At 61.9% G+C, this 26367-nt stretch overlaps 2 protein-coding genes across 2 annotated transcripts; both read left to right on the top strand.

The window, feature by feature from the left end:
- The first annotated feature begins 533 nt into the window (after positions 1–533).
- Positions 534–9486, top strand: FBL (fibrillarin). Its single transcript, XM_054804992.1, has 9 exons — positions 534–606; positions 1783–1827; positions 3114–3272; positions 4617–4711; positions 5381–5551; positions 6756–6888; positions 7665–7777; positions 8958–9103; positions 9357–9486. The coding sequence occupies exons 1-9, from the start codon at positions 597–599 to the stop codon at positions 9376–9378; spliced, it is 894 nt and encodes a 297-aa protein (XP_054660967.1). The 5' UTR covers positions 534–596; the 3' UTR covers positions 9379–9486.
- Positions 9487–10084: 598 nt separating this feature from the next.
- DYRK1B (dual specificity tyrosine phosphorylation regulated kinase 1B) lies at positions 10085–24940 on the top strand. Its single transcript, XM_054805048.1, has 11 exons — positions 10085–10276; positions 11416–11546; positions 11955–12074; positions 13163–13351; positions 15044–15191; positions 15483–15769; positions 16894–17040; positions 19336–19476; positions 20521–20824; positions 22304–22410; positions 24150–24940. Exons 2-11 carry the CDS (start codon positions 11484–11486, stop codon positions 24822–24824), a joined length of 2181 nt encoding a protein of 726 aa, XP_054661023.1. The 5' UTR covers positions 10085–10276; positions 11416–11483; the 3' UTR covers positions 24825–24940.
- The last annotated feature ends 1427 nt before the right edge of the window (positions 24941–26367 follow it).

Genomic DNA, 26367 nt, shown 5'->3' with positions numbered 1-26367 from the left:
CCCCCCAAATATTCATCCTTGTCCCTAAATCCCCCCAACTCCCCCCCAAAATATCCCCAAATCTGCCCCAGGACCCCCAAAATGCCTCCAGGACCCCCCAAATCCCAATTTCTTTCCTCAAAGTACCCCCTCGGACCCCCCAAAATGCTCCCAGGACCCCAAAAACTCCATTTCTGTCCCCAAATCCCCCCCCAGGACCCCCAAAATCCCCATTTCTGTCCCCAAAATACCCCCAGGACACAGAAAATCCCCATTTCTGTCTCCAAATCCCCCTCAGAACCCCCAAAATCCCCATTTCTCTCCCCAAATCCCCCTCAGAACCCCCAAAATCTCCTCCAGAACCCCCAAACCCCCCATTTCTGTCCCCAAATTCCCCCCCCAGGAATTTCGGGGGGGGCGCTAGGACCCGGGGGAGCCCCTTCCCGTTCCCTCCCTTCGAGGATACTTCCGCCCGGCCTGGGGCGGGAAACGCTGACGTCGGGTAGGTGTAAGCGCATGCGCGGAAGCCAGGAAAGGGGTGGGCCCGATGGGAAGAGCGTTTCCGGTTCCGGGGGTGAGAGAGCGGCGCGTGTGGCCCCGCGTGGTGCAGCGGAGGGATGAGGCCAGGTGGGAACTGGGATATACTGGGATATACTGGGAGGGACTGGGAGAGGATTGGGGGGGGCTGGGAGGGGATTGGGAGGGACTGGGAGGGAATTGGGGCTAACTGGGGTGGGACTGGGAGGGACTGGAGGGAACTTGGATATACTGGGATGGACTGGGAGGGCATTGGGGCTAACTGGGATGGACTGGGAGGGTGACTGGGATATACTGGGATGGAATTGGGGCTAACTGGGATAGATTGGGATGGGATTGGGGTAACTGGGAGGTGACTGGGATGGACTGGGATGGGTTTGGGGGGAACTGGGAGGAGATTGGGGGTAACTGGGAGGGACTGGGGGGTAACTGGGATGGAACTGGGAGGGGATTGGGGGGGACTGGGAGGGATTGGGATGGACTGGGATGGGATTGGGATGGACTGGGATGGGACTGGGAGGGACTGGGGGGGAACTGGGATGGGATTGGGGGGGAACTGGGATGGGATTGGGGGGGACTGGGGGGGAACTGGGATGGGATTGGGGGGAACTGGGAGGAACTGGGATGGACTGGGAGGAGATTGGGGGAACTGGGAGGGACTTGGGGGGAACTGGGAGGGACTGGGAGGAGATTGGGGGAACTGGGAGGGACTCGGGGGGAACTGGGAGGGACTGGGAGGGGATTGAGGGTAACTGGGAGGTACTGGGGGGGTTACTGGGATGTACTGGGATTGGACTCGGGGGGGATTGGGGTAACTGGGATGGGATTGGGGGGGACTGGGAGTAACTGGGATGGGATTGGAATGAACTGGGATGGACTGGGGGGGTAACTGGGATGGGGCTGGGATGTACTGGGGGGACTGGGATGGGATTAGGGATAACTGGGATGGGATTGGCGGTAACTGGGATGCACTGGGATATACTGGGATTGGGTTAGGGTGTCTGGGGCTAAACTGGGAGGAACTGGAGGGAAACTGGGAGGGACTGGGATGGACTGGGAGGGTCTGGGGCTAAACTGGGAGGGACTGGGAGGGGACCGGGACGAACTGGGGGTAACTGGGATGGACGTGGGCGGGCTGGTTGTGCCAAACTGGGCATACTGGGAGCCCGTGGGCCTTTACTGGGCGGGAGCTGGGAGCTCCCCCCCAGTCCTCCCAGTCTGTCCCAGTGCTCCCAGTTGCCCCAGTTTGACGGCAGCTCCCAGCAGGTTTCACCCCCCGGGGGGGGCGCGGCGGATTCCGGGGGGGACGAGGTGAGTGCGGCCCCTCCCAGTGCTCCCAGTAAGGCCGGTCCCGGCTGAACTGGGAGCCCCAGTTCCTTCCAGTTTCCCTCGTTTCCCTCCTCCCAGTATACCCAGTTATCCCCTTTCCGCTTCCCAATATGCCCAGTTCTCCCCCCACCCCCCCCGCTACACCCAGGTTTCCCTCCCAGTCCCCCCCAGTTCCCCTCCCAGTCCCTCCCAGTATGCCCAGTCCCTCCCCAGTTCTCCCAGTATGCCCAGTTCCCCTCCCAGTATGCCCAGTTTCCCCTCCCCAGTCCCCCCCAGTAGCCTCCAGTTCCCCCCGAGTCCACCCCCCACCATTCCCAGTCCCCCCAGTAAGCCCAGTTTCCCCTCCCAGTCTCCCCTGTCCCCCCAGTAACCCTCCCCCCTTTCCCAGTCCCTCCCAGTAACCCCCCAGTAACTCCCCAGTCCCTCCCAGTAACCTTGTTCCCCCCTCCAGTGACCCACCAGTCCCTCCCAGTCCTCCCAGTAACCCCTTTCCCCCCTCCCAGTCCACCCAGTAATCCCCCTTTCCCCGCCCCAGTAACCCCTCCCAGTCCCCCCAGTATCCCCTTCCCCCTCTCCCAGTCCCTCCCAGTCCCCCCAGTAACCCCTTTCCCCCTATCCCAGTCCCCCCTTCCCTCCTCCCAGTCCCTCCCAGTAACCCCAGTCCCCCTTTCTCCCCCTCCCAGTCCTTCCCAGTCCCTCCCAGTAACCCCTCCCAGTCCCCCTTTTCCCCCTTCCCCCCTCCCAGTCCCTCCCAGTCCCCCCTCCCAGTCCCTCCCACTCCCCCCAGTAACCCCTCCCAGTAACCCCTCCCAGTCCCTCCCAGTAACCCCAGTCCTCCCAGTCCCCCTTTCCCCTCCCAGTAACCTCCCAGTAACCTCCCAGTAACCTCCCAGTAACCTCCCAGTCCCTCCCAGTCCCCTCTTCCCTCCTCCCAGTCCCTCCCAGTAACCCCTCCCAGTCCCTCCCAGTAACCCCAGTCCCCCTTCCCAGTCCCCCCTTCCCTCCTCCCAGTCCCCCCTTCCCTCCTCCCAGTCCCTCCCAGTAACCCCAGTCCCCCTTCCCAGTCCCCCCTTCCCTCCTCCCAGTCCCTCCCAGTAACCCCAGTCTCCCTTCCCAGTCCCCCCTTCCCTCCTCCCAGTAACCCCAGTCCCCCTTCCCAGTCCCCCCTTCCCTCCTCCCAGTCACCCCCTCCCAGTCACCCCCTCCCAGTCACCCCCTCCCAGTAACCCCTCCCAGTCCCCCCAGTAACCCCAGTCTCTCTCCCCCAGGCTCCCCGTTCCCGCCCAGGGGGGGCCCCTCCCGCGGGGGCGGTTTCGGCGCTCGGGGGCGGGGTGGCCCCACGCGTGGGGGGCGGGGCGGCCGAGGGGGGCGGGGCGGCGGCTTCAAGGGCGGCAAAAAGGTGACGGTGGAGCCGCATCGGCACGAAGGTACCCGGGGGGCGGGGCTTGGGGCCGAGCGCGGGTGGGGATAGGGCAGGGGAGGGAGCGGGGGCGGGGCTTGGGGCTGAGCCCGGGTGGGGATAGGGCAGGGGAGGGAGCAGGGGCGGGGCTTGGGGCTGAGCGCGGGTGGGGATAGGGCAGGGGAGGGAGCAGGGGCGGGGCTTGGGGCAGAGAGTGGGTGGGGATGGGGCAGAGAGTGGGTGGGGATAGGCCAGGGGAGGGAGCAGGGATGGGCCTAACATGGAACGTGGAAGGGGATAGGGTGGTGGAGGGAGCAGGGGCGGGATTTGGGGAGGAAGGTGCAGGGAGGGAACAGGGGCGGGGCTTCTGCAGAATGTGGGAGGGGATAGGGCGGTGGAGGGAGTGGGGGCGGGGCTAACATGGAACACGGAAGGGGATAGGGTGGTGGAGGGAGCGGGGGCGGGATTTGGGGGAGGAAGGTGCAGGGAGGGAATGGGGCGGGGCTAACACAGAACACGGAAGAGGAGAGGGCAGTGGAGGGAGCAGGGGCGGGGCTAACACAGAACACGGAAGGGGATAGGGCAGTGGAGGGAGCAGGGGCGGGGCTGGAGATATAAGGGCAGAGTATGGGGATAGGGCAGGGGCGGGACTAGGGGGCCGAGCATGGGTGGGGATAGGGTGGTGGAGGGAGCAGGGGCGGGGCTTGGGGAGGGAATGGGGCGGGGTTAACAGAACACGGAAGGGGATAGGGCGGTGGAGGGGCAGGGGTGGGGCTTGGGGTGGAGCACGGGTGGGGATAGGGCGGTGGAGGGAGCGGGGGCGGGGATAGAGGTTGAAGGCGTGGGGCTGGGGGCGGGGCATGGGAGGGGATAGGGCAAGGGTAGGGTGGGGGAGGGAACAGGGGCAGGGCTGGGGGCGGGGCTAGGTGTCAGTAGGGGTTGGGGGGGGCTATGGGGCAGGGTTGGGGGTCCTAGGGGGTACTTTGGGGTGCCATGGGGCAGGTTGGGGGGCAGTTTAGGAGTCCCATGGGGCAGTTTAGGGGTCTGGTGGGACAGCTTGGGGGGCACTTGGGGGTCCTGAGGGGCACTTGGGGGTCCCAGGGGGCACTTGGGGGGCACTTGGGGGTCCCAAGGGGTACTTGGGGGACAGTTGGGGGTCCCAGGGGGCACTTGAAGGTCCCATGGGGCACTTGGGTGTCCCAGGGGGCAGTTGGGGGGTCCCAGGGGGCACTTGGGGGGCAGTTGGGGGTCCCGGGGGGCAGTTGGGGGTCCTGGGGGGCACTTGAAGGTCCCATGGGGTACTTGGGGGGCATTTGGGGGTCCCGGGGGGCACTTGGGGGGCAGTCGGGGGTCCCTGACGCTGCCCCCCCAGGGGTGTTCATCTGCCGGGGGAAGGAGGACGCGCTGGTCACCCGCAACCTGGTCCCGGGGGAGTCAGTCTACGGGGAGAAGAGGATCTCTGTGGAGGTACTGGGACGGACTGGGAGGGACTGGGAGGCAGCTATGGGTAATTGGGAGGGGGTTGGGGGAACTGGGAGGGAACTGGGAGGCACTGGGAGGGGGTTAGGGGGAAGTGGGAGGGGACTGGGGGCAATTGGGAGGGGGTAAGGAGGCACTGGGAGGCAGCTGGGGGGAACTGGGAGGGAACTGGGAGGGAAGCAGGGGTGGTTAGGGGGGAATTGGGAGGGGACTGGGGGGAATTGGGAGGGCACTGGGAGGGAAGCAGGGGTGGTTAGGAGGTACTGGGAGTAACTGGGAGGCACTGGTTGGGTGGGAGGGGACTGGGGGGAACTGGGAGGGCACTGGGGGTAACTGGGAGGGCGCTGGGACAACTGGGAGAGGTGTAGTAGACCACCAAAACCTTCTCAAGCTCCATACTGGGAGCACTGGGAGGTGGTACTGGTGGTACTGGGAGAGCGGAGGTGTCCATGGGGTGTCATAACTGGTGGGTGACGTGTCCCCTGGTTGTCCTTGTCCCCAGGACGGTGACACCAAGGTTGGGGCCATCACCAAAACCTTCTCAAGCTCCATACTGGGAGCACTGGGATGTGGCACTGGTGGTACTGGGAGGGCAGAGGTGTCCATGGGGTGTCATAACTGGTGGGTGATGTGTCCCCTGGTTGTCCTTGTCCCCAGGACGGTGACACCAAGGTGGAATATCGCGCCTGGAACCCGTTTCGTTCCAAACTGGCGGCCGCCATCCTGGGTGGCATCGACCAGATCCACATCCGCCCGGGGACGAAGGTCCTTTACCTTGGCGCCGCCTCGGGGACAACCGTGTCCCACGTCTCTGACATCGTGGGACCGGTAAGGACACAGGGCCACCGGATCCATGGGGACGTCACCGTGAGGTCCTGGGGTGGTGGGACACAAGGATGGGGTCATCAACCTCTTGGGATCGCTTGGAGGTGGCATCTTCGTCTACTTGAGAAGCTTCGGGGACGTTGGCGTGGGGTGACGGGACGAGGGGACGTGGAGGTTGCACTATGGGCTCCTTGGGGACATCACCGTGAGGTCCTGGGGTGGTGGGACGCAAGGATGGGGTCGTCAACCTCTTGGGATCGCTCGGAGGTGGCATCTCCATCCACTTGAGAAGCTTTGGGGCCATCCCATGGGGTCTGGAGGCAGGAGGACACAGAGGTGGCCCTGTGTGCTCCTTGCGGATGTCACCACAAGGTCCTGGGGTGGTGGGACACAGAGATGGGATCTTCAACCCCTTGGGATAGCCTGGAGGTGGCATCTTCATCTCTTTGGGGACATGCTTGAGGTCCTTTGGGGACATCTTATGGGGTCTGGAGGCAGGAGGACATGGAGGTGGTGGCCCTGTGAGCTCCTTGGGGATGTCACCAGGGTTTCTGGGGTGAGGGGACACAAGGATGGGGTCATCAATCTCTCGGGGACAGTTTGGAGGTGGCATCTCCATCTACTTGGGGACATCCTTGAGGTCCTTTGGGGACATTGGTGTGGGGTGATGAAACAAGGAGAGGTGGAGGTGGCACTGTGAGCTCCTCAAGGGCTTCACCGTGAGGTCCTGGGGTGGTGGGATGTGGAGATGGGATCATCAACCCCTTGGGATAGCCTGGAGATGGTTTCTCCATCTACTTGGGGACATCTTTAAGATCATTTGGGTACATGCCCACGGGTGGTGGCTCCATGTCCTTGGAGGTGTCCTTCATCTTGGGGACCCCAGGGATGTCCCCAAGGGTGGTGGCCTCATGTCCACGGAGGTGTTTTCCACCTTGAGGACACCAGAGATGTCCCCACGGGTGGAGAACACCAAGGATGTTGCAGGGGTGGTGGCCCCATGTCCGTGGAGGTGTCCTCCACCTTGAGGACCCCAGGGATGTCCCCAGGGGTGGTGGCCCCATGTCCGTGGAGGTGTTCTCCATCTTGAGGACCCCAGGGATGTCCCCAAGGGTGGTGGCCTCATGTCCTCGGAGGTGTTCTCCACCTTGAGGTCCCTACTCCTGTCCCCATGGCGGTGGGGTGACCTCCTTGTCCTCATCCCCAGGATGGGTTGGTTTATGCCGTGGAGTTTTCTCACCGCTCGGGCCGTGACCTCATCAATGTGGCCAAGAAACGCACCAACGTCATCCCTGTCATCGAGGACGCCCGCCACCCCCACAAGTACCGGATGCTCATTGGTCAGTTGGGGGGGCGGGGTCCCACGGTTGGTAGAGGGGTCTTGGAGAAGAATTTTGGGGTCCCTGGAAGGTCCAGGAGATGTTTTTGGGGTTCTTCAGGGTGGTTTGGAGGTGTGGGAGAAGGCCTGGAGTACCTTGAGGTATCTCCAATGGGGTTTTGGGGTGTTATTGGGGGTTCTGACGACCTGGTGTGTGTCTTGAAGTCTTTTGGGGGTCCTGGAGAAGACTTTGAGGGTCCCTAAAGGTCTAGGAGATGTTTTGGGGGTCCTTGAAGGTCTAGGAGATATTTATGGGGTTCTTCAGGGTGGTTTGGAGGTGCAGGAGAAGGTCTGGAGGCACCTCAAGGTGTCTGCAAGAGGTTCTTGGGGGGTTCTTGGGGGTCCTGGAGAAGATTTTGGGGTCCCTGAAGGTCTAGGAGGTGGTTTTGGGGTTCTTCAGGGTGGTGTGGAGGTGTGGGAGAAGGTCTGGAGGCACCTCAAGGTATCTTTAATGCATTCTTGAGGTGTTTGGGGGGTTTTTGAGGACCCAGTGTGAGTTTTGAAGTCTTTTGGGGGTCCCTGAAGGTCTAGGAGATGTTTTTGGGGTTCTTCAGGGTGGTTTGGAGGTGCAGGAGACGGTCTGGAGGCACCTCAAGGTGTCTGCAAGAGGTTCTTGAGGGGTTCTTGGGGGTCCCGGAGAAGATTTTTGGGTCCCTGAAGGTCTAGGAGATGTTTTTGGGGGTTGTCTGAAGGATTTTGGGGTCCTCCTGATTTTGGGGTCCCCCCCCGTCCCTCCAGGCATGGTGGACGTGATCTTCGCGGATGTGGCGCAGCCGGACCAGACGCGCATCGTGGCGCTCAACGCCCACAACTTCCTGCGCAACGGCGGCCACTTCGTCATCTCCATCAAGGTAACGAGCCCCCTGCCAGTAACCACCAGTTAACACCAGTAACCACCAGTAAGGGGATACTGGGAACCAGTAAGGGCCAGTAAGGGGATACTGGGAACCAGTAAGGACCAGTAACGGGGCACGGGGAACCAGTAAGGGCCAGTAAGGGGATAATGGGAACCAGTAAGGACCAGTAATGGGGCACGGGGAACCAGTAAGGACCAGTAAGGGGATACTGGGAAGGAGTAAGGACCGGGAACGGAGCACTGGGAACCAGTAAGGACCAGTAAGGGGATACTGGGAACCACTAAGGACCAGTAACGGAGCATTGGGAACCAGTGAGGACCAGTAAGGGGATACTGGGAACCAGTAAGGACCAGTAACGGAGCATTGGGAACCAGTGAGGACCAGTAAGGGGATACTGGGAACCAGTAAGGACCAGTAATGGGAACTGAGAACCAGTAAGGACCAGTAAGGGGATATTGGGAACCAGCAAGGAGTTACTGGGAACCAGTAAGGACCAGTAAGGGGATATTGGGAGCCAGCAAGGAGTTACTGGGAACCAGTAAGGACCAGTAACGGGAACTGGGAACCAGTAAGGCAATATTGGGAACTAGTAAGGGGATACTGGGAACCAGTAAGGACCAGTAATGGAGCACTGGGAACCAGTAAGGACCAGTAACAAGACACTGGGAACCAGTAAGGACCAGTAAGGGGGTACTGGGAACCAATAATGGGGCACTGGGAACCAGTAAGAGGATACTGGGAACCAGTAAGGACCAGTACGCCACCCCAATCCCCTGGGGGCGTGGCCTCCCTGCCCCCATTACCTTATTTGGGGGCAAATTTCCCCACCCCTCCCTTTGTGGCCCTGCCCCTTTGTGGCCCTGCCCCCTCTATGGCCACACCCCCATCGTGGCTCCGCCTCCCTGTGGCCCCGCCCCATATCCCTGACTCCACCCCTCTGTGGCCCCACCTCCCTCCATGGCCCCGCCCCCTCTATATCCCTGGTCTCCCGTGGCCACGCCCCCTCCCTGTGGCCACGCCCCCTCCCTGGCTCCACCCCCCCTGTGGCCCCACCTCTCTCCATGGCCCTGCCCCCTCTATCTCCCTGGTCCCCCTCCTTGCGGCCACGCCCCCTCCTTGCGGCCACGCCCCCTCCTTGCGGCCCCGCCCCCCTTCCATGGCCCCGCCCCCCCAGGCGAACTGCATTGACTCGACGGCGCCGGCAGAGGCCGTCTTCGCGGGGGAGGTGAAGAAGATGACGGGGGAGCAGATGAAGCCGCAGGAGCAGCTGACGCTGGAGCCCTACGAGAGGGACCACGCCGTGGTGGTGGGGGTCTACAGGTGGGACTGGGAGGGACTGGGGGGGACTGGGGAGGTGGGGGTGGGGAGGGGCTAAGGGGGGAGTGGGAGGGACTGGGAGGGGCTAGGAGGGGAGTGGGAGGGGCTAAGGGAGGGCAGTGGGAGGGGCTAAGGGAGGGGAGTGGGAGGGGTTAAGGGAGGAGTGGGAGGGGCCTGAGCCATGCTGGAGATGTGGGGGGGTGTGGCCTGGGGGAGGTCACATGACCAAGGTGTCCCCTCCCCCTTGTGTCCCCAGGCCCCCCCCCAAGCAGAAGTGACGCCTCTTCCTCATCTTCATCCTCCTCCTCCCCTCGGGGGGGGGTGGGGCTTCTGCTGCCCCACCCCCCTTTGGTTTTGGGGCAAATTCTGGCGGTTTTGGGGTCTTTTTGGGGGGGGGCGGGCAGAAATGGGCTTTTATTAAAATAAAGGGAAAAAGGCGGCTCGTGGCTGGGGGGGCAAATTGGGGGTAATTAACCTTGGGCGGGGTGTAATTAACCCCGGGAGGACTAATTAATCCGGGGGAGGGGGTAATTAATCCTGGGGGAGGGGGGCAATTTGAGGGGTAATTAATCCCCTGGGGGAGTAATTAGCCCGGAGCAGGGTGGATTTGGTCAGGGGGGTGGGGTTAATTAATGCCTGGGGGGGTTAATTAAGCTTTTGGGAGGGTAATTAACCCCCCGGAGGGGGGGGGGCGGGAAAGGGCGGTGCCGAAGGGGGCGTGGCTCCGCGAGGCCACGCCCCTTTAGCGGGGTGAGTGGGCGTGGTCACAGCTGCGGGCCCGCCTATGCGTGTCGTGCGCATGCGCGGCGCTGTTTTCCTTTGGGCGGGGCGAGGGAGGGGGGCCCGGCGCGGGTTGGTGACGTTTTGAGGGCGGAGGACGATCAGCGCGCATGCGCCGCACCGCAGAGGAGGGGGGGCGGGATGAGAAACCGTGAGGGGGGGAGGGGGTGTAGCACCGAGCGCCTATTGGCTAAACCGGAAAGGTTTACCTGTCGCTTATTGGTTAAAGTTGGGAGGGCGGGGCCGCGCATGCGCAGAAGCGAAGCGGCGGCGGCGGTTTGTTGTGGCCGCCATTTTCCGTGGGCATTACTGGGAAATCCCCGGGGCGCAGCCGCCGCCGCCACCCCCCGGCCCCGCTCCAGGCCCCCGCCGCCCCCTCCAGCTCCGCCGCCGAAGGTGAGACACACCCCCCCTTTCCCCTCTTTCCTCTGGGCGGAGCCTCCGTTGGGCCCCTTTACCGGTACCGGCCCGGTGTCGTCGTGTCCCCCGCCCTGGGGTTGGTCCCTCACGGGCATCTCGCCACCCCCCCACCCCCCCCGGGACCAGTACGGTGCCTTCGGTTCCCTCCCCCTGTCCCCGGGCCCGGCACGGCCGCGGTGGGTCCCCACCCTCATCCCGGTGCCGGTTACCCGTTCCCCCTGACTCCCGGTTACCGGTACTGGGACCAGTATAGACCCCCCCCCCGGTACCAGTATGGACCCCCCGGTACTAGTGTGGGTCCCCCAGTTCTCCCAGTACAGGTATGTTTCTCCCATACTGGTTTGGGCTCCCCAGTACTGGTTGGATGTTCCAGTCCCACCCAGTTTCCCCCCATTCATCCCAGTTCCCCCCAGTCCCTCCCAGTTAACCCCAGTCCCATTTCAATCCCTCCCAGTTCCCCCCGAGTCCCGTCCCAGTTCCCTCCAGTCCCACCCCAGTTCCCCCCAGTGACCCCCCCTCCCCAGGTAAACTGAGGCACGGAGCCCGTCCACCCGCAGTGCTACCTCCCAGTCCGTGTCTCCCCCCCATACTGGTTCATACTGGTCCATACTGGTTTGACCTGGGTCCTTCCAGCCCCTTAATACCCCCCGGGTCGGGGGGGGGGGGGATTTAGGACCCAGGGCGGGTGTTTAGGACCCAGGGGAAGCCGGGGGGGGGGGGGGATTTAGGCCCCGCCCCCCTTATGGCCCCGCCCAATGCCAGAGCCACCGGCTTGCTATTGGCTGCCGAGGATGGCGGGTAGCCAATGGGAAGTCTGTTGCCATGGCAAGATCAGCCGGGTGATGACATGAGCAGCCTCTCCCTCCACTCTCGGGGCGTGGCCTCTGGAGGGGCGTGGCAAAGCCGGGCACCCACCCCACCCCACCCCGTTCACTCTGGTCCCTACTGATGGTGAACTGTGGTTTCATTCGCTCCATTTAATTAAAGGGGCCAGTTATTGCCCGCGTTCACTCTGAACCCTACTGATTACTCCACCCCCCCTCCCTCGGGTGATCATGGGGGGGGTTCAGGGTAGATTTAGGGGTCCCCACCCACCCCCGTTTTTTCCCCCGCAGGTGGCGGCAGCACCGCAGGATGCCCGGGACCGACCTGGCCGGGCTTTTTGTTCCGCTCTGAGCCCACCATGTCGGGCCAGTCCGGCCATGCTCCCTTCGCCAGCCTCCAGCCCATGGCTGAGCCCCCCCAGGTACCCCCAAAATTGAGGGGGGACACCCCAAGAACCACACACACACCCCCCCCGGGTGGGGGAACGCACCCCTAGGACCACTGAATGGGTGGGGGGGAGGGGGGGGCATTAGGACCCTTCGGACTCTTTGGGCACCTCTGGGACTTCCAGGGGCGACCCCGAAATGGGGGGAGGGGGGACCTGGGTGTCAAGGGTGGTCTAGGGCCCCCCCAAACCCCCCCAGGGCTCCCCCCAAATCCCCTCAGCTCACCCCAGTCCCCCCACCGGGACCCCCCAAAATCCTATCACAACCCTCCTGGGTGATATCGGGTGGGTGGGTGGGGGATTAAAGCTGACCCGGGGACCCCCAAATTTCTTTGCGCCCCCCCAAAACCCGGTGCCTACACCCCCCCACCCCCCCCCCACCAGATCCTGCCGGAGCTGAACTTGCTGCAGCGCCGAATCCCTCGGAATTTTCGGGACGCGGGAAGCGCCCCGCTACGTAAACTCTCCGTCGATCTCATCAAAACCTACAAACACATCAATGAGGTCAGGATGGGGGCTGGCACCCATGGGTGCTGGGGTAGGAAAAGGCGGGGATCAGTCCTGGGGTGGGGGGGAGGGGGATTTCTGACACCCGTGGGTGACCCAGGAGGGTTATACAGGTTTTATAAATGGGTGTCTGTCACCCATGGGTGCTCCGTGAGGGTTATACTCCCCTATAAAGGGGTGCGTGGCACCCATGGGTGCCCCAGAGGGGTTTTACCCCCCTATAGAGGGGTGTCTGTCACCCATGGGTGCCGCACAAGGGGTTTTACCCCTCTATAAAGGGGTGTCTGTCAACCATGGGTGCCCCACAAGGGGTTTTACCCCCCTATAGAGGAGCATCTGTCACCCATGGGTGCCCCAGATGGGTTAAATCTCCCATATAGAGGGGCGTCTGTCACCCATGGGTGCCCTCGATGAGTTAAATCTCCCCTATAAAGGGATGTCTGGCACCCGTGGGTGCCCCACATGGGTTAAATTCCATGTACAGATGGATGTCTGGCACCCATGGGTGCCCTAGGAGGGTTATAACGCTCTTATAAATGGGTGTTTGTCACCTGTGGGTGTTTGAAGACAGTTATAAACCCCTATAGCTGGGTGTCTGGCACCCATGGGTGCCCCAGATGGGTTACGCCTTCCTATAGAGGTGTGTGTGGCACCCATGGGTGCCCCGGAGAAGTTAAATCCCCTTTGTAGATGGGTGTCTGTCACCCATGGGTGCCCCAGATGGGTTAAATCCCCCTTGTAGATGGGTGTCTGTCACCCATGGGTGCCCCAGATGGGTTAAATCCCCCTTGTAGATGGGTGTCTGTCACCCGTGGGTGCCCCAGATGGGTTAAACCCCCCCTGTAGATGAGTGTCTGTCACCCATGGGCGCCCCAGATGGGTTACACCTTCCTATAGAGGCACGTGTGACACCCATGGGTGCCCCAGATGAGTTAAATCCCCCTTATAGAAACGTTTGTCACCCATGGGTGCCTCAAGACAGTTACAATCCCTTACAGATGAGCGTTTGGCACCCATGGGTGCCCCGGATGGGTCATATCCCACCTCCCCCACCCCATGTCACCCCATTTTTCCCCCCCACCCAGGTTTATTACGCCAAGAAGAAGCGTCGGGCGCAGCAGGGGCCCCCCGAAGACGCCGGCACCAAGAAGGAACGTCGTTTGTGTAACGAGGGTTACGACGACGACAACCACGATTACATCGTGCGCAGCGGCGAGCGTTGGTTGGACCGTTACGAGATCGATTCCCTCATCGGCAAAGGCTCCTTCGGCCAGGTTGGGGGTTCGCTCGGGGAGGGGAGGGGTCCCCGCGTTGTCACCGGGGTGTCCCCGCTGCGCCCCGACTTCTCCATCTCCCTCCAGCTTCATCCCTGGGGTCCTCTCTCAGCATCTTGGGGTTCTCTCTCAGCATCTTGGGGTCCCTCTGCCACCCCTGGGGTCCCTCTGCCACCCTTGGGGGTTGTCCACAGCGTCTTGGGGTCCCCCCTGCCACCCCTGGGGTCCTGCAGGTCCTTTTGGGGGGTCCCCACATTGTCACCAGGGTGTCCCCGCTGCGCCCTGACTGCTCCATCTCCCTCCAGCTTGATTCTTGGGGTCCCCCCCAGCATCTTGGGGTCCCCCTGACACCCACCAATGTCCCCAGGTGCCTCCTACTCCCCTGGGGTCCCCCCTGCCAGTTTTGGGGGGTCCCCCAGATCCCTTCGGGGGGTCCCCACGCTGTCACCAGGGTGTCCCCGCTGCGCCCCGACTTCTCCATCTCCCTCCAGCTTCACCCTTGGGGTCCTCTCTCAGCATCTTGGGGTCCCTCTGCCACCCCTGGGGTCCCTCTGCCACCCTTGGGGGTTGTCCACAGCGTCTTGGGGTCCCCCCTGCCACCCCTGGGGTCCCGCAGGTCCTTTTGGGGGGTCCCCACATTGTCACCAGGGTGTCCCCGCTGCGCCCTGACTGCTCCATCTCCCTCCAGGTTAATTCCTGGGGTCCCCCCCAGCATCTTGGGGTCCCTCTGTCACCCTTGGGGTCCCCCTGACACCCACCAGTGTCCCCAGGTCCCTCCTACTCCCCTGGGGTCTGCTCTGCCTGTTTTGGGGGTCCCCCAAGGTCACCCCTGGGGTCCCCACGCTGTCACTGGGGTGTCCCCGCTGCGCCCCAGTTCCTCCATCTCCCTCCAGCTCCACCCCTGGGGTCCCCTCCAGCATCTTGGGGTCTCCCCTGCCACCCCTGGGGTCCCCTCGAGACCCACCAGTGTCCCCAGTCCCCCTGCCGCTCTTGGGGGTCCCCCGTGGTCACCCCTGGGGTCCCCACGCTGTCACTGGGGTGTCCCTGCTGCGCCCCAGTTCCTCCATCTCCCTCCAGCTCCACCCCTGGGGTCCCCTCCAGCATCTTGGGGTCTCCCCTGCCACCCCTGGGGTCCCCTCGAGACCCACCAGTGTCCCCAGTCCCCCTGCCGCTCTTGGGGATCCCCCGTGGTCACCCCTGGGGTCCCCACGCTGTCACCAGGGTGTCCCTGCTGCACCCCGACTCCTCCATCTCCCTCCAGCTTCATCCCTGGGGTCCCCTCCAGCATCTTGGGGTCCCCCCCACCACCCCTGGGGTCCCGCAGATCCTTTTGGGGGGTCCCCACGCTGTCACCGAGGTGTCCCCGCTGTGCCCCAGTTCCTCCATCTCCCTCCAGCTCCATCCTTGGGGTCCTCTCTCAGCATCTTGGGGTCCCCTCCACCATCTTGGGGTCTCCTCTGCCACCCCTGGGGTCCCCCAGATCCCTTCGGCGGGGGGGGGCGGTCCCCACATTATCACTGCGGTGTCTCTGCCGCACCCCAACTCCTCCATCTCCCCGCCAACCTCCACCACCTCTTGACATCCCCCCCCGCCCCCACCTCACCCCCAGCATCTTGGAGGATCCCCTCCATCTTTTTTGGGGTCCCCCACCACCTTTTTGTCCCCCCCCTTTTTTTATTTTTCATCCCGTAGGTGGTAAAGGCTTACGACCACCAAGCCCAAGAGTGGGTGGCCATTAAAATCATCAAAAACAAAAAAGCTTTTCTCAACCAAGCGCAGATCGAGCTGCGTCTCCTCCAACTCATGAACCAACATCACACCGAGATGAAATATTATATCGGTCAGTGGGGTAGGGTCATTTTTTTTTTGGGGGGGTGTGGGGGGGGTCACCCCACAATATCCGCACCCCGGCCTGGGCGGGAGGGGAGCGGGGAGGGTTTGACGTCAGTTTTTTGGGGCGTAGGTGTCTATGGCGGGGGGTGGGGTAGGGGTGGGGGAGGGATTTTTTTGGCAGGGGGCGGTGGTGGCGGTGGCGTTACAGGGCAGATTTTATCCCGCCACCGTCGGTTTTGTTGTTTTTTTTGTTTTGTTTCGTTTTTTTTTTCCCCCCCCTTCCCCGGTCCCCTCGCAGTTCACCTCAAACGTCACTTCATGTTCCGCAACCACCTCTGCCTGGCTTTCGAGCTTCTCTCCTACAACCTCTACGATCTCCTTCGCAACACCAATTTCCGGGGCGTTTCGCTCAATCTCACCCGGAAATTCGCTCAGCAGCTCTGCGCCGCCCTCCTCTTCCTCGCCACCCCCGAGCTCAGCATCATCCACTGCGACCTCAAACCCGAGAACATCCTCCTCTGCAACCCCAAACGATCCGCCGTTAAAATCGTCGATTTTGGGAGTTCTTGTCAGCTCGGACAGAGGGTGAGGTTGGAGGGGGGGGGAGGGGGGGGATGCCTGGGGACACGCCCACTCCCCTTTGGCTCCGCCTCCCGGGCTGGGAAGCCCCGCCCCCAGGATGCAAAATCCTGCCCTAGGCCCATTTGGGGCTATGGAGTGCTAAGCCCCGCCCCTTGAAGGGATAAGCTCCACCCCCATCTGCAAGGACATGCCCACTCCCCTTTGGCTCCGCCTCCCAGGCTGGGAAGCCCCGCCCCCAGGATGCAGAGTCCAGGCCCATTTGGGGCACTAAGCTCCGCCCCTTGAGGGTTAAGCCCCGCCCCCACAGCAATAAGCCCCGCCCCCAGGCCACAAGGACACACCCCTTTCCTTGACTCCACCTCCTGGGGTGGGAAGCCCCGCCCCCAGGATGCAGAGTTCAGGCCCTTTTGGGGCACTAAGCTCCGCCCCTTGAGGATTAAGCCCCGCCCCCGTAGCAATAAGCCCCACCCCTGTCTGCAAGGACACACCTCTTTGGCTCCGCCTCCTGGGGTGGGAAGCCCTGCCCCCAGGATGCAAAATCCTGCCCTAGGCCCATTTGGGGCTATGGAGTGCTAAGCCCCGCCCCTTGAAGGGATAAGCTCCACCCCCATCTGCAAGGACACGCCCACTCCCCTTTGGCTCCGCCTCCTGGGCTGGAAAGCCCCGCCCCCAGGATGCAGAGTCCAGGCCCATTTGGGGCACTAAGCTCCGCCCCCTTGAGGATTAAGCCCGCCCCCTGTAGTAGTAAGCCCCACCCATAGGTTGCAAGGACACACCCCTTGCCTTGGCTCCACTCCCTAGGGTGGAAAGCCCCGCCCCTTTCCTGGTGAGGCTAGAGTACCAAGCCCCGCCCTCTGTGAGCTGGCCACACCCCCTGCCTGTAGCCCCGCCCCTCCACCCTAATGTCATTTGCCTCTAGGGGCTAAGCCCCGCCCCTTGGATCTAGCCCCACCCCCTGAGCGATCCCCCCACCCCTTTTTAAAGCCACACCACCCCTTTATCTCCCAAAGGGGCTCTCCCACCCCTTTAAAGCCCCTCCCCTGGGTGGCGTGGCCCCGCCTCCCCTACGTGTCCCCGCCCCCCTGTGGGCGTGTCCTCTCTGGCTGAAGCTCCGCCCCCTTGCTCAGATCTACCAGTACATCCAGAGCCGCTTCTACCGCTCCCCCGAGGTGCTGCTGGGGCTCCCCTACGACCTGGCCATCGACATGTGGTCCCTGGGCTGCATCCTGGTGGAGATGCACACGGGAGAGCCCCTCTTCAGCGGCGCTAACGAGGTGGGCGGGGCCGGGGGAGGCGGGGCCTGGCGGCGAGGGGGTGTGGCCTTGGGGGAGGAGGGTGGGGGCTCGGGAAAGGGGAGGGGGGTGAGCGGGCATGGGCGGTGGTGAGGGGGCGTGGTCTGGGGAGGGGGCGGGGTTTGGGAGTGAAGGGGCGGGGTTTGGGGAGGGAGTGGGAGGGGCTTGGGAATGTGCAATGGTGAGTCTACATAGGTGGCAATGGGGTGGGCGTGGCCTGCTGGGGAGGGGTGTGGCCTGGGGAGGGGTGGGGTCTGTTAGGGGGTGTGGTTTGGGAGTGAAGGGGCGGGGTTTGGGAGGGAGTGGGAGGGGCTTGGGAATGTGCAGTGGTGAGTCTACATAGGCGGCAATGGGGTGGGCGTGGCCTGCTGGGGAGGGGGCGGGGCCTGTTAGGGGGTGTGGTTTAGGAATGAAGGGGCGGGGTTTGGGGAGGAGTGGGAGCGGCTTGGGAATGTGCAGTGGTGAGTACATAGGCGGCAATGGGGGGCGTGGCCTGTTATGAAGGGGCGTGGTTTAGGAATGAAGGGGCGGGGCTTGGGGAGGGAGTGGGAGGGGCTTGGGAATGTGCAGTGGTGAGTCTACATAGGCAGCAATGGGGTGGGCGTGGCTTGGTGGGGAGGGGGCGGGGCCTGGGGTGTGGTCTGTTGGTGTGGTTTAGGAATGAAGGGGCGGGGCTTGGGGAGTGGGAGGGGCCTAGTGGAGGGACTGGCCAGTTGCTCTTCAGCAGTGCTAAATGGGTGGGCGGGGCTTGGAAGGAGGGGAGGGGCCTCTGGGGTGAGGGGCGGGGCTTGGTACGGGAGGCGGGGCCAGGCCTGGCGAGGTCGCTCATTGGCTGCGTCTCTGCGGTGGGTTGGGCTTAGGCAGGGGGCGGGGTGTTACGGGGAAGGGGTGGGGCCTGAATGGGGGTGGGGCTAAGAGTGGGGGGCGGGGCCCCGTGGCTTGAAGTGGGCGGGGCTTCACCGGGGTGGGCAGCGGGAGCACCCAGGGGCCTCTCGGGGACATCCCCAACGGGGTGAAGGTGGCCTTGGGGACCACAGAGATGACCCCAACGGGGTGAAGGTGGCCTTGGGGACCCTGGGGACATCTCTGACAGGGTTAAGGTCACCTTGGGGACCCCAGAGATGACCCCAACGTGGCCAAGGTGGCCTTAGGGACCCCGGAGATGACCCCAACAGGGTCAAGGTCACCTTGGGGACCCCGGAGATGACCCCAATGGGGTCAAAGTGGCCTTGGGGACTGCAGAGATGACCTCAATGGGGTCAAGGTCACCTTAGGGATCTCAGGGACATCACTGAAAGGGCGAAGGTGGCATTGGAGACCTCAGGGACATCCCTGACAGGGTCAAGATGGCTTTGGGGACTCTAGAGATGTCCCCAACAGGGTCAAGGTGGCCTTGGGGGACCTTGGAGATGTCCCCAGTGGGCTCAAAGTCACCTTGGGAACCTTGGAGATGTCCCCAGTGGAGTCAAGGTGGCCTCGGGGACCCTGGGGACATCCCTGACAGGGTCAAGGTGGCCTTGAGGACCCCAGAGATGTCCCCAACGTGGTCAAGGTGGCCTTGGGGGCTGCAGAGATGACCTCAATGGGGTCAAGGTCAGCTTGGGGATCTCAGGGACATCACTGAAAGGGTGGAGATGGCATTGGAGACCTCAGGGACATCCCCAACAGGGTCAAGGTGGCTTTGGGGACTCTGGATGTGTCCCCGCCAGGGTCAAGGTGGCTTTGGGGACTCTGGAGATGTCCTCAACAGGGTCAAGGTCACCTTGGGGACCCTAGAGATGTTCTCAACAGACGCAAGGTGGCCTTGCAGACATCACTAAAAGGCTCAAAGTCACCTTGGGGATCTTGGAGATGTCTGCAATGGAGTCAAGGTGGCCTCAGGGACCTCAGGGACATCACTGACGGGGTCAAGGGGGCCTTGGTGTCTCTGGAGATGTCACCAAGAGTCAAGGTCACCTTGAAGAGTCTGGGGACATCCCTGACAGAACGAAGGTGGCTTTGAGGACCCTGGAGATGTTCCCAATGGGGTGAAGGTCACTTTGAGGACCCTGGGGACATCCAGACAGGATCAAGGTCACCTTGGGAACCCCAGAGATGTCCCCAACAGGGTCAAGGTAGCCTTGGGGGACCCTGAAGATGACCCCAACGGGGTCAAAGTCACCTTGGGGACCTTGGAGATGTTCCCAACGGGATCAAGGTCACCTTGGGGACCCCGTGGACTTTGGAGATGACAATGACCTTGGGGCCGACGGTGATGTGTCCCCTCCCTGTCCCCAGGCCGATCAGATGAACCGGATCGTGGAGGTGCTGGGGCTGCCGCCCCCCCACATGCTGGATCAGGCCCCCAAAGCCCGAAAATACTTCGAGAAGCTGCCAGAAGGGGGGTGGGCCCTCAAGAGGAACAAGGAGAGCAAGAAGGTATGGACCAGTATAGACCAGTATGGCCCAGTAGCCCTTTGGGATCTCCCAGGATCCATTCCGTTGCTCCTAGGGGGCTCCCAGGATGTCCCAATGGCTCTGAAGTGCCTCCCAGTACGGCCCAGTAGCCCTTTAGGATCTCCCAGTATGGCCCAGTAGCCCATCAGGACCTCCCAGTATGGCGCAGTCGCCCTTCAGAGTCTCCAAGGGACCTGCCAAACCCCCTGGATTTCTCCAACCCCCCCAAACCTTGTTCCTTTGCCTTGGGGACCCCCAAACCCCTTGGATCTCCCCCAAAGGACCCCCCAAACCTCCTTTCCCTCCCCTGGGGACCCCAAAACCCCTGAGATCTCCCCCCAAACCATCAGATTCCCCCCCAGAAGACCCCCCAAACCCCACAATTTCCTCCCAAAGACCCCCAAACCCCTCAGATCCCTCCTCAAGAACCCCCAAAATCTTTCTGCTCCTCAGGAGACCCCCAAACCCTTCAGATCCCCCTCCAAGAACCCCCAAAATCTCCTTTCTGCTCCTCAGATCCCCCCCAAACCCCTCAGATTTCCCCCAGGGACCCCCCAAACCCCTCAGATCTCCCCCCAAACCCTTCAGTTTCCCCCCCAAGGCCCCCCCAAACCATCAGATCTCCCCCAGAAGACCCCCAAACCCATCAGCTCTCTCCCAGAAGACCCCCAAACCCCTCAGTTTCCTCCCAAGGACCCCCAAGCCCCTCAGATCCTCCCCAGGGACCCCCTAAACCTCCTTTCTGCTCTTCAGGAGACCCTCAAACCTCTCAGGTCCCCCCCAAGAACCTCCTAAATCTCCTTTCTTCTCCTCAAGAGACCCCCAAACCCTTCAGATCCCCCCAGGGACCCCCCCCAAACCTCTCAGTTTCCCCCCAAGGACCCCCCCAAACCATCAGATCCTCCCCAGAAGACCCCCAAACCCCTCAGATCACCCCCAGAAGACCCCCAAACCTTTCAATCCCCCCCCTTTCCAAGAACCACCACCCAACCCTGAGACCCACCACCCACCTCCATCCCCTCGTAGGAATACAAGGTGCCGGGGACACGACGACTCCACGAGGTGCTGGGGGTGGAAAGCGGTGGCCCGGGTGGACGTCGGGCAGGAGAACAAGGTCACGCGCCTTCCGACTACTTGAAGTTCAAGGACTTGGTCTTACGGATGTTGGATTATGAACCTCGGAGTCGTATCACCCCTTTCTACGCTCTTCAACATAATTTCTTCAAAAAAACCAACGATGAAGGTACCAACACCAGCAACAGTACCTCCACCAGTCCAGCCATGGAGCACAGTCACAGCACCAGCACCACCAGTTCCATCTCCAGTTCAGGTAGAGACCTCAAGATCATTTCTGAGCTTCTGGGGGATGGATCTCCATGGGTTTTGGAGTTCTGGGTCATCTTGGTGGCTCAAAATGGGACGACGGGGCTTAATCTTGTCCCAGATCTGTCATTGTCCCTCCAGGATCCATGTCTTGATGGGTGGTGGCTCCTTGGGCCACCACAAGCTCCTGGTCCTCTCCCATTCCCATCCCTGTCCCACCATGCTCCACGTCCTGTTAGGTGGTGGCTCTCCAGACCACCACGAGACTTGGTCCTGTCCCATCCCTGTCATTGTTCCTCCAGGCTCCATGTCCTGATGGGTGGTGGCTCTCCAGGCCACCACAACACTCGGTCCTGTCCCATCCTCATCCAACAGGTTCCATGTTCTATGTGGTTTCATTTCTCCAGGTCATCGTGGTGCCCCAAAACATGACCATAGGGCTCAGTCTTGTCCCAGATCCGTCACTGTCCCTCCAGGCTCTGTGTCCTGATGGGTGGTGGCACCTCAGGCCACCACAAGCTCCTGGTCTTGTCCTACCAGTTTCCATGTCCTATGTAGTTTCATCTCCTCAGGTCATTGTGGTGCCCCAAAACATGGCCATGGGGCTCGGTCATGTCGTGTCCCCATCATTGTTCCTCCAAGCTCCATGTCCTGATGGGTGGTGGCTCCTCGGGCCACCACAAGCTCCTGGTCCTGTCCTACCGGTTTCCATGTCCTATGTAGTTTCATCTCCTCAGGTCATTGTGGCGCCCCAAAACGTGGCCATGGGGCTCGGTCATGTCGTGTCCCCATCATTGTTCCTCCAAGCTCCATGTCCTGATGGGTGGTGGCTCCTCGGGCCACCACAAGCTCCTGGTCCTGTCCTACCGGTTTCCATGTCCTATGTAGTTTCATCTCCTCAGGTCATTGTGGCACCCCAAAACATGGCCATGGGGCTCGGTCGTGTCGTGTCCCCATCATTGTTCCTCCAGGCTCCGTGTCCTGATGGGTGGTAGCTCCTTGGGCCACCACAAGCTCCTGGTCGTCTCCCATCTGTGTCCCACCGGGCTCCATGTCCTGTTGGGTGGTGGCTCCCCATACCACCACAACACCTGGTCCTGTCCCATCCTCATCCCTGTCCCTCCAGTGTCCATGTCCTCCTAGGTGACATCTTCTCAGGTTATTGCGGTGCCCCAAAATGTGACCGCGGAGTTCAGTCCTGTCCCAGATCCATCAGTGTCCCTCCAGGCTCCATGTCCTACTGGATGGTGGCTCCTCAGGCCACCACGAGCTCCTGGTCCTCTGCTGTCTCCATCCCTGTGCCACCAAGCTCCATGTCCTGTTTGGGTGGTGGCTCCCCATTACCACCAGAACACCTAGTCCTGTCCCATCCCCATCCCTCCATGGTCCGTGTCCTCCTAGGTGACATCTCCTCATGCCACCTCATCCCCTTGGGGACCTCCCGGTCCCAAGCCACCGACCTTGATGTCCCCGTTGTCCTTGGCAGGTGGCTCCAGTGGTTCCTCCAACGACAACCGCAGCTACCGCTACAGCAACCGCTACTACGGCAGCGCCGCCCCCCCGCACACCGACTACGAGATGCAGAGTCCACAGGTACCCTCGGTGGCACCCATGGGTGCCCCACCCACCCCTGAGGACACCCCGGCCACGGTGGGTGGGTGGGTGACCATGAACCTCGAGGACATCTTGGTCACAGCGGGTGGGAGACTTGGAGCTTGGGGACCCTCAGGATCCCTCTAGTGACACTGGGAGGGTGACATGGACCTTGGGGACACCCCGCTCACAGCAGGTGGGAGACATGGACCTTGGGGACATCCTGGTCCCAGTGGGCGGGAGACATGGACCTTGGGGACCCTCCACATGCCTGTAGTGACACTGGGAGGGTGACATGGACCTTGGGGACACCACAGACCATGAGGTTGCGTTGGCCATGAGATGGGACCTTGGGGATATCCTGGCCAGAGGTGGGTGGGTGACATGGACCTTGAGGACATCTTGGTCACAGCGGGTGGGAGACATGGACCTTGGTGACCCTCAACATCCCCCTAGTGATACCAGGAGGGTGACATGGACCTTAGGGACATCATGGTCACTGTGGGTGGGTGACATGGACCTTGGGGACACCAGAGACCATGAGGTTGCACTGGCCATGGGATGAGGACCTTAGAGACATTCCTGGTCACGAGTGGGTGGGTGACATGACGAGGAGACCTTGGGGACCTCATAGCCATGGGGTGGGGATCTTGGGGACACCATGACGAGGAGACGTTGGTGACACCATGACAAGGAGACCTTTGGGGACACCATGATCATGACATGGAACCTTGGGGACACCGTGATCACGAGGTGGGGACCTTGGGAATCCCACAACGAGGAGACCTTGGGGACACCATAGATGTGACATGGGTACTTTGGGGGCACCATGACCATGAGGTGGGCACCCCACAATGAGGAGACCTTGGAGACCCCATGAACATGAGGTAGGGACCTTGGGGACACCATAGCCGTGACATGGGGATCTTTGGGACACCATGGCCATGAGAAGGAGACCTTGGGGACACCGTGGAGACCTTGGGGACACTATGCCCATGAGGTGGGGACCTTGGGAACCCCATGACAAGGAGACTTTGGGGACATCATGATGAGAAGACCTTGAGGACCCCATGCCCATGAGGTGGGGACCTTGGGGACACCATAGCCATGACATGAGGAACTTAAGGACACCATAGCCATGAGATGGGGATCTTGGGGACACCACAGCCATGATGAGGAGATCTTGGGGACACCATGCCCATAAGGTGGGGACCTTGAGGACACTATAGCCATGACATGAGGAACTTGGGGACACCATAGCCTTGAGATGGGGACCTTGGGGACCCCATGATGAGGAGACCTTGGGGACACCATAGCTGTGACATGGGGATCTTGGGGACACTGTGACTATGAGAAGGAGACCTTGGGGACCCCATGACAAGGAGACGTTGGGGACCTCGTAGCCATCACAGAGGGATCTTGGGGACACCATGGCTATGACGAGGAGACCTTAGGGATACCATGACCATAAGGTGGGGACTTTGAGGACACCGTAGCCATGATGAAGTTGGGGACCCCATAGCCGTGAGATAGGGATCTTGGGGACACCATGACATGGGTATCTTGGGGACACCACACCCATGAGGTGAGGACCTTGAGGACCCCGTGCCCATGACGTGGGGACCTTGGAGACCCCATAACCACGTTCCACCTCCCCGTGACACCTTGGGGGTGGGGAGGGGACACGCGCGGTTCCCCGCCCACCCCACCCGCTCTAACCCTTCTCTTTCTCTTCCCAGGGTCCCCCAACGCAACCACCCCGACCTTGGGGGGACCCGGTTGTCCCGGCCACCGTCAACGACACCTTCACCCCTTTGGGACCCCCAAAACCCCCTCAGATTCTACCAGGAGGAGGGGGTGGACCTTCTGCTGTCTTTCCACGCCCACCTCACCATCATCATCACCACCACCACCACCAGCAGCAGCAGCAACCGCATCATCAACAACAGCCGCATCATCAACAACAACAGCCGCATCATCACCAAACGACGGTTCCCCCAAATCCCGGGCTCCTCCCTTCCAACGAACGGATGGATTTTGGGGGTCCACCACCCCCTCCCCCACCTCCACCTCCACCCCCACCCCCCCCCCCCCCCCCCCCCCCCCCCCCTCCCCCCCCACCCCCACCCCCCCCACGTCATCAACCGGACTGTCACCCTTTTATCCAATCAACATTCCGGACTCGAGGGGGCGTAACGGGAAACGGCGGCGGCATGATGATGATGATGACGCCGCCGCCGCCTATGACGACGTCAACGACGTCATCAGCGGGAGGGGGAGGGGGAGGAGGAGGACACCCCCTAGAAGGTCCCCACCCCCCTTACGGGGGTCCCCATTTACGGGGACGCCCCGACCACGAGGACTCGGCGCTTTTGGGGGTCTGCGTCCCCCAAAGTACGGCCGCCAGCTCTTGACACCCCCACCCCCCCCCCCAAAAAAGAAGGCGCGTGGCCCCTCCCCCACCCCACCCCTCCCCCACCCCCCGGCGCTTTATTATTATTATTGTTATTAATAATAATTATTAATTATTATTAAGGGGGGTGGTAGGAAATGGGGGGGGTGTCCCAGTTTTGGGGGGCAGCTATGGATTTGGGGGGGCACCCTCTTATTTTAGGGGGCACCTGTAGATTGGGGGGGCACCCATGTGATTTGAGGGGGGCACCCATAGATTTAGGGGGGCACCCATAGATTTAAGGGGGGCACCCTCTTAGCACCCATAAATTTGGGGGGGGCACCGTCCTAGGGAGCACCCATAGATTTGGGGGGGCACCCTCATTTGAGGGGCACCCATAGATTTTGAGGGGGCACCCTCTTAGGGAGCACCCATAAATTGGGGGGGGGCACCGTCCTAGGGAGCACCCATAGATTGGGGGGGGGGGGGGCGCACCCTCATTTGGGGCTATAGGGCTTGGGGGGGGGCTGTTCTATAGGGGAGTTCCATAGGGTATAGCGGAGGTGGGGGGGGCTATAGGGTATAGGGGAGCTATAGGGGGGTCCCTATAGGGTATAGGGGAGCTATAGGCATGGGGGGCTGTTCTATAGGGTATAGGGGAGCTATAGGGGAGTTCTATAGGGTATAGGGGAGCTGGGGGGGGGGGCTATAGGGTATAGGGCAGCTATAGGGGGGTCCCTATAGGGTATAGGGGAGCTATAGGCATGGGGGGCTGTTCTATAGGGTATAGGGGAGCTATAGGGGAGTTCTATAGGGTATAGGGGAGCTGGGGGGGGGCTATAGGGTATAGGGCAGCTATAGGGGGGTCCCTATAGGGTATAGGGGAGCTATAGGCATGGGGGGGCTGTTCTATAGGGTATAGAGGAGGTATAGGGGAGCTATGGGGTAGCTATAGGGCCTGGGGTGGTCCCTATAGGGTATGGGGGAGCTATAGGCATGGGGGGCTGTTCTATAGGGTATAGGGGAGCTATAGGGCCTGGGAAGGGGAGCTATAGGGCCTGGGGTGGTCCCTATAGGGTATAGGGGAGCTATAGGCATGGGGGGCTGTTCTATAGGGTATAGGGGAGCTATAGGGCCTGGGAAGGGGAGCTATAGGGGAGCTATAGGGCCTGGGGTGGTCCCTATAGGGTATAGGGGAGCTATAGGCATGGGGGGCTGTTCTATAGGGTATAGGGGAGCTATAGGGTCTGGGGGTGCTGTCTCTATAGGAGAGCTATAGGGCTGGGGGAAGCTATAGGATATAGGGGATCTATAGGGGCTGGGGAGTCCCCTATAGGGCACAGGGGATTTATAGGGGCAGGAGGGGGCTATTCCATAGGCTGTAGGGGTGATATAGAGGCTGAGGGGGGCCCTGTGGGGTATAGGGGAGCTATAGGGGCTGGGGGAGGTCCCTATAGGGTATAGGGGAGCTATAGGCATGGGGGAACCCCCTATAGGGTATAGGGGACCTATAGGAACAGCAAGGCTCTCCATAGGGTCAGAGGGAGCCATAGGGATTGGGGGGT

The sequence above is a fragment of the Grus americana genome, chromosome 27 (genome assembly GCF_028858705.1).
Source record: "Grus americana isolate bGruAme1 chromosome 27, bGruAme1.mat, whole genome shotgun sequence".
NCBI lineage: Eukaryota > Metazoa > Chordata > Aves > Gruiformes > Gruidae > Grus > Grus americana.
This window is presented reverse-complemented; position numbering and strand designations above follow the sequence as displayed.